Source organism: Phocoena phocoena, chromosome 4 (genome assembly GCF_963924675.1).
Source record: "Phocoena phocoena chromosome 4, mPhoPho1.1, whole genome shotgun sequence".
In the NCBI taxonomy this organism is placed as follows: domain Eukaryota; kingdom Metazoa; phylum Chordata; class Mammalia; order Artiodactyla; family Phocoenidae; genus Phocoena; species Phocoena phocoena.
Window position 1 is genome coordinate 117,562,835 of NC_089222.1, and position 13,741 is coordinate 117,576,575.

Below are 13,741 nucleotides of genomic sequence, written 5' to 3' on the forward strand. Positions count from 1 at the left end.
AAACAGATTTTATCCCCCCATGAGAATGCAACGAAGAAGAAGCAGAAGCAACCTCAGCTCATTGTGATGGGAAAAGTAGACTTTCTTGCCAGCCCACCAGCTCCTGTCAAAGAGTAATAACCCTATACGCTAATGAATTCTGATTTCCCCAAGAGAAGCAGGTGGTGTATGGCATCCCAACAAGGCTCATCATCTCAGGGCAGACCTTATAGCTTGTGGTGCCTGGAGAATGCACGGGTACTGTATCCAATCCATGAGGGACAGAGCTGGTAAATTGCATAGAACTTTGCCATTCGTCTACTGGTGTGCCAAGTGAGCTTTCTATCAATCCTGAGCTAACAAACTCCTCTCACAGTACTATAAATATCCAGGATGGCAAAATAGGATACTTAGAGGATGGTTATTTGCATTATAAAAGATTCTTCCTTTTCAAAAAGATTCTTTTCCACACTTCCTTTTTTTTTTTCATGGAAAGGCATTTTATTTTAAATAAAGCAGTGTGTACATGTCAATCCTAAATTCCCAATCTACCCCTCCCTCCCACCCTTCCCCCCTGGTAACCATAAGTTCATTCTTTAAGTCTGTGAGTCTGTTTCAGTTTTGTAAATACGTTCATTTTTATCATTTTTTAGAACTTTCTTAAGTAGCCTTAAATGTGTTCTGACTTATGAAATTATATTTACACAAGGTTTTAGAAAGGGGAAAGACAACTAATGTTTAGATTTCATGTTACCTGCCACTTATATCATTATTTTATTTAATCCTCATAGCCATACATGGAAGAAAAGCAAACCAAACAAACTTGCAAAAAGTGTGATAGGAAATGAGATGGGTAAAAATACCAACTTCCATCCTTACAGTGGAAAAGCACCGAACTGGCACTCCAGAACCTGGCTTGATTTCCCAGGTCTGCCACTAAACTGGGCCAGTTCCAAGAACCCTCTCAGAACTGTCTCTACATCAATAGTATGAAGGTTAGTGAACAAGAACTTGAAAATCTCTTCCAGTAAAAACAATCCATGTTTCCTTATCTACAATATTTCAATCCAAAGTCAGTAGGGATGACAAAAGGTTTTAAGAGAAAATTAAAATGGGAATGGGCTTTTTTGCTTTACCAGCTTTTTCTTTAAAACATGAATAAAGAGATAACCATGGCTTTCCTTAGATTCAATTAGTAATTATATCATGAACTTAGGAAATAAAAAAGAGAATAGGGCATAATTAACTTCAATCTATTGATTTTATTTTATTTTAACATAAGCTTCTATTTAAGGGAGGAAACTAATTAAAACCAACAGAAAGTGTTCACATATGAATTGGTGGCAGAAGAATAGCTGTATGTGATCGTAGATATAATGGGTAAAAAATAAAAATGAAAGAAAAGTGCAGTATTTTTAATGAAGGTGATCTATGTTTTATATGTCAACTTGTTATGAGTCATTTCACAATCTAGAAATCAAGAAAAGGATTACATGCACTGTTTTGACACTGACTCCTCTTGTTTATAGTTTGATGAAGACCTAGCTTATGGGATGCCATTGTTAGTCTCATTTTCTTCCTTTAGTGTCTATGTTATTAATAGCTGTGTCAATCCTGACGTTAATATGGAGACAGAACAAAAGAACTCCCGATTTTAATAGTTTGGAGGCAAGTAAGAAATGCAGCTGAGTGTTTAGATTACCAACCTGGGAGTCACCTACCATGACTACATTACTCACCTATTCTAAGATATGTCACATTTCAGTGTCCATTTATCCGTTTATAAGACACTTGGCTCTAAGTGATTTTTAAGGCCTTTTCTGGAAGATGTTAGGACAATGTTCAGGGATAATGTCTTACCTTCCTTTCACCATTTTTTTTTTCGCGGTACGCGGGCCTCTCACTGTTGTGGCCTCTCCCGTTGCGGAGCACAGGCTCCGGACGCGCAGGCTCAGCGGCCATGGCTCACGGGCCCAGCCACTCCGCGGCATGTGGGATCTTCCCGGACCGGGGCACGAACCCATGTCCCCTGCATCGGCAGGCGGACTCTCAACAACTGCGCCACCAGGGAAGCCCTCCTTTCACCATTTTAAGCTGTAGTTCTTCCTTTACAAACCCAGCTTAAATCTCACCTTCTCCACTGAACTTGCACCGTTAAACCACAAACCACTATCATGTTCTTAGTCATAACACATTATTGATCATTTACTTTGTGCCTGCCACTGTGCTAGTAATGTGAATTGCACTGTCACTTTTTATTCTCAAATAATGAATGAGAGTAACAAGCAGTTTCCTCATTTTATAGGAGAAGAAACTGGGCTTAAAGAATTTAAGGAACTTGTCCAAGATCACGTAGCTAGTAAATTTCAAAGCTGGCATTTTTATAAAGTTTATTTGACCCCCAAATGTTGTGCTCCTGACTATTACATTATTTTTTTTTTTGAAATTCCTTCTGAGAAATATTGTAGAAGTTGGGCTTGATACTTATAATAGAGCATTTAATTACATAGTGTCTTATTTTATTCTCTAGATATTTTTGATATACATATTTCTACTGTAGTTGACAACTGTCATTCACTAAACCTAAAATCAATGTGTAGAAGAAGGAGGAAGAAGAAGAAGGGAGAAAGAGAAGGAGAAGTGAAGGATGGAAGGAGAGCAGGAAGGAAAGAAGTAAATAGAGAAAAAAGAGAAAAGAGAAAGAAAGAAAGAGAGAGGGAGGGAGGGAGAGAGAGAGAAAGACTCCCATTGTTACTAGGATGAGATATGTGGCTTAGGTCTTATCCATCACACGGGCAAACTTAAGACACTGATTCAAAACTGACTAACATGGGAGAGAAGATAAGGTGTGGGCATCCATCTTTAATGTAGCAAATCTCAGCAGAGATAGTGTGGTTCTGGAGCCTACTGCTATGATAGTAGCTTCTTGATTTGGACACTTCCTGATGGTGGCAGAAGCAACAGCTCTTCGGGGTGGCAAGTTTTGTACTGTGCTTCTCAGTAATTTCTGCAAGCTCAGCTAGAGTATCTATCTTCAGCCTCCCAACAATTCTGAGATTTCTTTAAGCTGTAATCCATTTCTTGCTGCTTAAATTAGCTAACATGGATTTGGTTATCTTCAAATTAATCCTGATCAATAACTTATCAAGTTAATTTTAGGTCCTGTATTAGTTATCTATTGCTATTCAATATATTACTCCAAAATGGAATGCCTTAAAACAATATACATGGATTATCTCACAGGTTCTGTGTGTCAAGAATATGGGTATGACTTAAATGGGTCCTCTGATTCAGGCTTGCAGTCAAGTTATTGGCCCAAAGGTATGAGGTTTCATCTAAAGGCTTAGCTGGGGAGAGTATCCTCTTCCAAGCTCACTCAGTGATTGTTGGCAGCATTCAGTTTTCTGAAGTCTGTTGAAATGAAGGCCACTGTTCCTTGCTGGTTGTAGGCTGAATGCTGCTCACCTGGGCCTCTTCTAGATGGGATCTTGCTTCACCATAACATGCAAGCAAGAAAGCAATGGAGACAGTCCTCTTGCAAGACAGAAGTTATAGTCTTTTATAACTTAATCATGGAAGTGACTTCCTATCACCTTTGCCAAATTCTGTTGGAATCAAGTCTCACACAAAGAAAGGTGAGTATTACATAAAGACGTAAATACCAGAGGCGGATGTGATGGTGAATTTTATGTGTCACCTTGGCTTGGCCACACAACTCAGGTATTTGGTCAAACACCAAGTGAAATTATCATTTAAGTCAGTAGACTTTGAGTAAAGCAGATTACTTTGTATAGTGTGGCTGGACCTCATCTCAATAGTTGAAGGTCTTAAGACAAAAAATCTGTAGCCCCCCAAGGAAGAGGGATTCTGCCTCTAGACTACCTTTTGACTCTTATTACAACATCAGCCCTTCCCTGAGTCTCTAGCCTGCTGGCCTGCCCTCCAAATTTCAGACCTGCCAGCCTCCATATTTGCATGAGCCAATTCCTTAAAATAAATTTCTCTTTCTATATATCCTCATCCTATCAGTTCTATTCCTCTACAGAGCCCTGATTTATACAAGAGGGTTCATTAGAGGCCATCTTAAAAGTCTGCCTTCCACAGTTCCAAAAGGAGAATAATAGTGTTTTAGGTTAGAAAACACTCCCCCTTCCAAAAAAATTTAAAGCGTACACATGGAACCATTTTAGAGCAGCAAGGGACCTTGGAGACCATCTAGTCTAACCTTATTATCTTACAGAGGTGGAAACAGAGAACCAGATAGTGTAATGACTTATTCAGCGCTATTTAGGGACAAAGCCAGGGCAAGACCTCAGTTTTCTCTCTTAAGGTCCTTACCATTGCCCCATAAATTCTCCTAAGTTGAGAGCCGAGAATTGCACTAGTCGCCTGAAGACTGATTATAGTGAAGGAAAATCTTCGTGGGCAGATAAACTACTGATCAGCTGGGTTGTTCTTCCCTTCAGTCGCTCTTCCGATAGCGGGTAATGGTTTTGTGCCGGTGCTGCCTCATCCTCCAACCCAGATTCCTTAATGATCAGTGGTGTTCACAGCCAAGATGGCAGGCTGGGCCATAGATCCTGCCAGTGGCTGTGGAAAAGAGCAAAACTAACTGGCCAGGAAGGGATTAAACCCTTGACCTTAGCCTCATTAGTGCTGAGCTCTAACCAACTGTTAGACATGTATTGTATCATTTGTCTTTAAAACTATGTATTTAAAACATATTCATAAAAATATGAATATTACGCTCTTATTAACATCTGGTAGCTGGGAACAATTTAATTGATTTCTCCAGTGCTTTTTATCAGTGCAGAATGTTGATGAATGTGAGTACATTAAAAAATTAAACTTGCATTTTAAAATATTTAAGTTAAAATGGACCCCCCCAGAAAAAACCAGCACCTGAATTATAAATTAGGCTAACAAGAGCCACCGTGATAGATTTTCTTGTTTACTCTTATTTACACATGGAAGGAAATCTAGGAATGTATGTCAAACATTGCACTCAAATGTATGTCAAACAATGCACTCAAATCATGGGTGTTCATGATTTGAGGCAATTTGTGGAGATTAAAATCTTGGGTTTTCTAATGCACGGAACAATAAATCCTGTTGCTTCTTCTTGTCCAGCCTGGTAAAAATCGATGCTTTTAGGTAAGGAGTGTTGATTACAAATTATTTTGAACAGTTATTTTAAAACGACATCCAAGCTCAAATGATAGTTTGACTTAAAGTCATTTAATCAAGGATATTAAATTAAAGGATCACTCTGCTCTGGTGTGATGGGTTGTAGAAGGAAGGAAAATGAACATTAACATGCATTTTGCCAGGTGCTTAACGTTTGTTTTAACATTTGATCCTCACTAGAAACCAAGAGACAGACATTTTTATCCATATTCTATTGCTCAGAAAACTTAGGGTTAGAGAAGTTCAAAAACATTCTCAAGGATACACAGTTCTCAGCTACCTGGGGAGAAGGAATAAAACTCAAGTTTATTACCTTCATTGCCCATCTCAAGTTCTCTCTGCTATGTCCTATATATATTTATATATATACACACACACACACACACACACACACATATATATATATATATATATATATATATATCAGATTGTATGTAATGTGCATATAAAAAGGTTGGATTCTTTATCTTCCTATCTTCCCCTCCTCTCCACTTCTCATCTCCCCAAAACATATTCTCACACTCAGCCTCTCCTACTCTCTCTAAGTCTTGCAAAGACGTACATGCATAGCACACACACACATATGCTTGGGACAGAAAGGCCAAAGAACATTAATATTTGGGAAGCCAGAGCTGCAGTCTTGACTCCATCCCTCATTTCAGACAAGTCATTAATCTCAGCCTCCTTATTGGTTAATATACTTGTTCCCTCTGGTCTTGTCTCTTCCTAAAAGTATATAACTGCTTATCTTCAAGTATTTTTATACTTTATATTTCTTTTAAAAGTATACTTATATATATATATATATATATATATATATATATATACTTATATATACTTTTATACAGTTTCTATGGCATGGTCTTCTCTATTTTTGTTTTAAAAAAAATTGCTTTAATGTAAAAGCTGTTCTTAGCTCATGGGCAGTACACACACAGGCCGCCTGGGGCAGTAGTTCTAGCCGCAGCTCTACAGTGACATATTTGCCCTTCTAACCCCGGTGCTCAGTAGCAAGAAGGAATGCTCTTCTCTGAAACTGAACTAAGCTGAATCCATACCTAGGATTGTTCTCATTTTACGAAGAGGACACTGAGGTCTAGAGAATTTAAGCAACTTTCCCAAGTCAAATAGCTGGTAAGTGCAGAGCTAGAATGAGAATTCATATCTGCCCAGCTCCAGGGCTCACGTATGACACTGCATCATACATTCTGCATTATTAAGACTTTCCTTAGTTTGATTAATGAACCTTCACTGATCCATTCATTCAGTAGTCATTGAATGAATATTTGTGCAACATACAAGTAATAGAGACATTTCCCCTGTTCCACATTTAAGCTCATTTTTGAAAAGGTTCAAATATCTTACCAATTTAATTTATGAGATACAAAATGAAGTGGAAAATTGACAATTATTTGCTAACTTCAATCAATATAGATGGCAAGCCTGATAATTCAGGCTTGATCCTGTTAACTGCAGTTGGCAGAGGTACAAACATTTTATATTCTTACTTTTTTTCTAATTCAAGATCCTTTATTAGCTTCAGACGTAATAAAGAGGTGCTAAAATAGGTAGAGGATCAAGGAGTGACAGCCTACATTTTAACCAATGTAATGATAAAGTAGTCGATCTCCAGTGAGGCTAGTATGTTAGTCTATTTTCTTCCAGCATGTTTATTTAGATGCAGGATCATTCACTCTGTCAAATTCTATAGCTAGGTTTTTTTTTGTTTTGGCAGAAGACCTCCCAAACTCTCTGGCTTTGCCATATACTATAAGTGGATCTCTTATTATTTATCTTTATGAAATTTAATAAAGTCTCATTTTAACCCAATTTCTCTTTAGACCATCTCTCCCTTACCAGCCCCTCCTAGAACTGCAATTAAAATGTAAACTAGATATTTTTGATGTTCTTCATTTAAAATCCCAACATTAACTTCTTTCCCTTAAATGCCTTCTCTATCCTTAATTGTGCAGTTGGTCTACAACTGATCATCTGCTTTGGGACTCTGGAGCATCTTCCGTCCATCTGTGTAACTCCTCATTTTGATTAACATGGTGTTTTCCACATAGCAAAGCTCCTAATAAGTATGCATAAATAAAATAGCTTTAAGGGAAGCCAAGAAGCCTAGGATTCTTCTTTCGTTTTGGTTTTTCTTTTCAATTCATGTGGCAAATGACATTTTTAGTATGGGCTACAAATTTCCACTGTAACAACTAGATATGCTGTTGGGTTGGGTGTAAAGAATTTAAGTTTGAGAGCACCTCTCCTTTCCAGTAAAATTAAAATTGCAAATACATTTGGGCTGAGGACTCTCGGAACTTGAGGAATAACTCCATTAACTTTAGAGATGTTTTCATAGTATTTTCAGAACATTAATCCAAAAGAAGACTCTATTTCCAATTCTATTAAAACTGGTCCAAATCTTTTTTTCCTTGAAAAAAAAGGAAAGTGAGAATAGTAGGAGAAAAAAAGCATCCATTCTTCAGAGGCTTAGATGGAAAGTCAGAAGGAAAGTTCTAAATCACTAAATTTCATTATTAAAAGACTAACCTTGTTTTATCCAAGCTGTGGAATCATTTTAATTAGGAATAAAGTAGGTATCAATGATAATTTGATACAACTGGTATAATTCAACAATTGAATAGTCGAATCAATAATTGAACCAGTTGTTTTTCAGTATATATATATACATATATTTATACATACACACACACACATTTATGTTTGTATATATGCATATATTTTAAAATTAGTGAGTATATATATTATATATGTATATATAAAATGTATATATATACCTCAGTATTTAATTATATATGCAGAAAGACAGAAATATACAGACAGAAAGAGAGAGAGCTGTAGCAATTTAAACCATGTTTTTATTATTCTCATCTACTTTTGCAGTGTAGATGAAGTTTGATAACAATCCTATTAGAATGGTTGGCCATGAACTTGTTTATTTTTCATGCATACTTATTAAACTCACGTGTTTAAGGAAATATCTTCAGGCTTTTCAGCCTATTCAATTTTTCTTTTCAATTGTAGCGTAAAAATGCTTCCAAACATTTTGCAATGTCAGTTGACAGTATCACTGTAAATGGTCTCTCTCTGTCTCTCACATTAAGGTGTAAAATGTATTGCTGCTTCCTCTTAAGCATATCTGTCAACATCAATATCTTCTGGGTATTAAAAAGTATACAGAGTTGAGGGAAGAGTTTCCACTGCACTAAATTTTTTAAATTATATTTACTTACTGAGACTTATTATTGAACTTGTTTACTAACTTACAGTACATTACCTTTTAGTTGATCTAAGTTTCTGGGAAACAGAAACATTCTGGAAGCTGGGAAAATAAGTTTTCAATGTCCCCGAAGAATAAAACTGGTAGCTGTACAGGCAAGTACAAAACTCGAAGGTATTTTACTCTAACCCTTTCTCTAGAGCAAAAAAATATCTGGGTTTGAATCCTGGGTCATCCTCTTTTTAACTGGAAAAGTTATTTAGCCTTTCTCAACATTTCTAAACCTCTGTAAAGGTTTATTGTAAGGATCAACACAGATAATTTCATATATAACATCATCTAGTGTAGTTAATATTATTTTTTTGTTATTGGGGAAATGTGTGATTGCAAGGGTAAGAGGTGGCATCTAAATCTACAAGTATAGAGAAGTTCTTTATTTGCTGCAGACATAGGATCTTTTGTATTGTCCTAAGTCACAATAGAAGCCACACAAGTTTATTAGAATGGGATTAACACAAATACAGCACAACTGACTAAGAAAACAGCCTGCATTGTAAAACAGGAACAGGGCCAGCTTTGCAGAGCACGGAGAACTCTATGCCTCCAGTAATTATAAATATAATTCACAAAAACCATTTGCCTTTGCATTCTAGTAATACTCAATATTTTGTAAGTAAGTTGATGGTGTGTGTCCATAAATTTAAGAAGCAGCTCAGTAAAGTGGTTAGCACAGACTTTAAAGCAGCCAGAGGTGTGCTGGAGTTGACACTGGAGAGAATGAATAATTAAATAGTCAGGTATTGTAAGCCTGTTATTAAACCATTGGTAGCTTGAAATCAACCATGGTAGGAGCATTCACACCATGGGAACTGGCAAATGCTATTATACAAATCTCAGGTTCCCTGCATCCACCCCAAAAACCTGGTTTACCAGTAAACTGCTAATGCAGGCAAGGCATATATATATTTACTTGCCAGATTTAACACTTAATGGTTTATAGTCTTTAACAAGTTATGTTGTATTTCTCTCCTGCAATTTCCTCATCTAGAAAACAATACAATTATTTCTTTGTCATAAGGTTGCTTTTGTTTAAGTGATTTAAGTTACATAATCACCTAATACATACTTTGTAAATGGTAGTTCATACTAGTAAGCCAAAATCATGTAAGAGACAACAGTGAAGAGAAAAGCAGAAACTAAAAGTAAATGAAGAACTTTCTGAAAACAGGGTCTTTTTGCTGTATTAACAGGTTTCATTAAGCAAGTGATTCTAAATATATAATAGAGAAGAGGTGATCCATTCAAGGTTCACTCACCATGAAGAGATTGTTGTGTAAGTTTCCATTTTCCCTAGAGGGTGAGAAAAGAGAATCAGTTCTACCAGAAGTTCCCTCTTGGTGAGGTTGTTGTTCTGGGACTGGCTCATATAAGCTGTCCATAGAGCCCTCCTGGAATAAAGAGATTTCTGAGTCAAGGAAAAATAAAATGGTAATTTTCATTGAAAAGTCACCTAACCATCTACCCACCTTTATACAGTACCCCATCTAAATGATCCCGTGCACTGGGATTACGAGTTTATGGTATGCCAGTGTTCAACAGTGAACAAGACAGTAAAGAGAGGCATTCTTAGCACTTATTACAGAGCCAGGAATTCAAACAAAACTCTAAGTGTTGGGGAGCCATGCACAAAATGTGGCAATTTCTCAAGAAGCATGATGAAGACACCAAGTTCAAGGTACTAAATAAAGACCTATTTGGACACCAATAAACTGTGTTGGGTGTTAGGTCATATAGGTTTTAGTTTTATGTATCCCTCTAATTAGGGTACTAATTAGTACTAATTAGTGCATGTCCTTGTATAAGAAACACAATCTGTTATACTTCAGCTTCCTCAACTGTAAAGTTGCAGTTTTATCCACCTTACAGAGGAACTCTCAGGATGAAACGAATACAGTGTTTGCTTTGAAACAGCAAAAGTATCTCACAGGTACAATAAAGGCATTCATATTAATGCTTACAGTATTTATCTTAATAAATAATATTGTTCATTTGTTTTTATATTTTCATGGAATAATGAATTTTAAAATGTATGAGTTTGCATTTAAAACCGTTGTAAACACTGTGTTAAATCCCCTTTGTATTTGGGAAGCAAACTTAACTGAATTGACTTCTTATGTTTTTTTTTCCTTTTAAGACAGAATTGGTCTAGTTATGGCATCTTCTGGAAACAATCTTAAGGGAAAGAGGTATACACTTAATATATTGAAAATTTCTAGACATAATAACTGGGGAGGCTGATAATGGTGGCATCAAAACAAAGGTCTGCTGGATTATGAAAACGTTTTCTTGCTTTAAACAATGAGTGTTGCACTGAAACTGTTCTCATCTTTAAAAATATACTTTATTAAGATATAAGCAAAGTTAAGATTGAATTGTATTCACATTGCCTACCTTTAAAAATTTCAACCAATGTTTTCTACAGTTCCATAATTCAAGTAACTTCTGCTCCAAACACATGGCAAATTATTGGGAAAATTTTAAAGACTTAAGTAAGCCCTAAGACATTTGTGCTCTAAATACCTAAACATGTAGGGAAACCAAAAACCTAACAGAAGCACAAAGTGGTGAATGGAGGTTAAGCTTTGGACCTGTTAGTTGTCCGCCCACAAACGGGCAGCCTTGATGGATCTTGGACCTGGTGGTTTAATGTGTAATAGCTTTCCTCCACATAAAGCAAACTCTGTGCTGAAATCCATGGGCTGCAGCAGTACCCACAGCTATGAAAAGAGGTTGAAAAAAATCTCCTACCCATAGCTGCTGGGGCTCTTGCTTCTAGGAAGCTGTAGGTCAGAAAAGCAAAATTCAACAATGCAGCTGGCACACTGAGATCAGAAACAAGCTGCCAGCTGGCTCAGTGATGAATCAGTAATACATCAAATATGACCTTGGGATGAGATCCCTGGACCAGCAATGTAAGCCTTGGTTCTTAACTGGGGCCTCGGAGAGACTGGAGATTTATGCCTTACAACCAAATGGAGAAATGTAAAGAGGCCAGGAAGGAGAGAAGAGAGAGAGAGGGGAGGATGGAGGTGAAAGGGAAAGGGAGTGGGAGAGGGAGTGACAGAGAAGAGACACAGAGAGAGAGACACAGAGAGAGAAGAGAAAAAGAGTTATCGTTCAACATTAGCCAAAACACGGGAAGGGATCGAATGCTGAGAAAGAGAGTCAACTGAATTGACAATCTGAAAATAAAGCCATTTCCATTCCAGATGAAATTAAAATCATAAAATGGATGAAAAATAATTTCAGGAAAAATATTTACCATCTTCACAGAGCTAAATAAAAAAGGAATATACAATTAAAAATAAATAACCTATGATGAAACCAAAACAGGCAGAAAGGAAACAAACACTAAATAATTAAAAAGTCTTGAAAATGAATAATGTAATCATAGAAATTTGTATTAAGCAATCAAAAATTGGGATGAACTCTGGACCTCTCAAAAGAATTAGCAAATGCTGAAGAGTTCACCCAGGATGCAGCATAAAAGGATAAACAGAAAACACATGAAATATTCAGGTAAAAGTGTGGAGGACGTTTTGAGGCATTACAACATCAGATTAATAGGAATTCTAGAAAAATAAAATGACAGATATTTCTCGTCATTTCAAGAAAACTATGAACTAATTTTACTTACAGTTTTAAGAAATTCTAAATGTAGTGTTAACAAAATTAAATTTAGTAATGTATTTTAAAATATACCATGGCCAGTTAGTGTTTAATACAGGAATATAAGATGTTTCAATATTTAAATATACTGTAATGTGTTTAAAAGAAAGCTTAAAATTTCAATAAATATTCTAAGGCATTTGAAAGATTTATTATTATTCATCCTTGATAAAATCTCAGCAAACTGGGAAAAGAAGGACTTCCTCAACCTCATTAGATTTATTTATCAAAAACCTCAGGAAGATGCAATTAAAGGTAATTAAATGAATGTTAGAAACAAGACTAGGATGCCTGCCATTATAGTGTTTTTACTTGTCAATGTTATAAAAGAGAGAGAGAAGCTGAGAATGGTATAATTGCTAAAGAAGAGGAGAACTTACAGATTATCTGCATTAAAAACCACAGACTACCAGAATTTTAGAAATTTAGCAAAAATACTTATTCGCAGTATCAATATCTGAAAATCAATAATGTATCTATAAATCAGCAAAAATAAATTAGGAAAAAAAATAATAACAGCAACCAAAATTCTTAGACTGCTAGCAATAAAGTTAGCAAAAGATTGGGACTGACATATATACATTAATATGTATAAAATAATAAGAACCTGCTGTATAAAAAAAATAAATTAAATTAAATTTTAAAAAGTTTTTAAAAAAAGAATTTTATAGAGAAAATTATAAAACATCATTAAAGACCATGAAAGAAGATTAGAATAAATGAAGAGCTATCCATATTTGCGGATGGGAGGCCTCAACCTCATAATGAAGTCAATTTCCCCTAAAGGTGTAAAATTCAAATTCATTTTAATCAAAATCCTATCAAAGATTTTCATATAACTTGACAAGACGCTTCTGTATTTATATAGAAGCACAGAGACTTTAGAAGTCCACATTTTGAAGAAAGACAAGGAGAGGGTATTCTGAGTAAGGTATCTAGTTGGCGTTAGAATTACCTCAATAGTATGTAGAACAGTAATAAAGAAAAGGATGGAGATAAACCATTGGGATAAAATATATAAACCAAATAAACATAAAGGCAGCATTTCGAATCACTGAAGGAATGGTTCAGGGATAATTGATTTGTAACCTTATTGGGTTACAAAGTCAAATTAAACTCTGTAACTATATGATGAGCTCAACAAGAAAATCACCTTGCTTCTAATGAGCAAGCTTTCTAAAAACCTTATCACGATGTAAAACTCTAAGAAAAATTCTGGATTCAGAATGGCACACATAAAAGGATATTTCTGCCTCCCTTTTGAAAGACAGACCCCGTTTGGAGTTTATAGATCAAAATAATAGCAATCACCTTTAATGGATTATTTATAGTATCCTTGGTTCAAAACGGGTAGTTCATTAAGTTTGGCTTTATATTTCTCTTAAAAACCCCATTTACTAAAAGATTTACAATTTCCCCCTACACTTAAGAGAAGTTTAACTCTTTCACTGAGTCTCCTTAGTGCTAATCTTTATGTGATGCTTAATATTTTAAATCACCTCCTTCCTAGAGATTTAAAGGTCAATATATTTATATCCACTTCCACTTTTTAATTCTGTAATTTTTCCACTAAATCAGTAGTTTTAAATCTCTTTTTTAAAATGC

At 35.6% G+C, this 13,741-nt stretch overlaps 1 protein-coding gene across 1 annotated transcript in view; it reads right to left on the bottom strand.

The window, feature by feature from the left end:
- SAMSN1 (SAM domain, SH3 domain and nuclear localization signals 1) overlaps positions 1 to 13,741 on the bottom strand; it is a 131,175-nt gene that overhangs the window by 115,548 nt on the left and 1,886 nt on the right. The window contains exon 2 of the mRNA XM_065875894.1: positions 9,724 to 9,855. Within this exon, the coding sequence (XP_065731966.1) occupies positions 9,724 to 9,855 (132 nt within the window). The remainder of the gene's footprint in view (positions 1 to 9,723; positions 9,856 to 13,741) is intronic.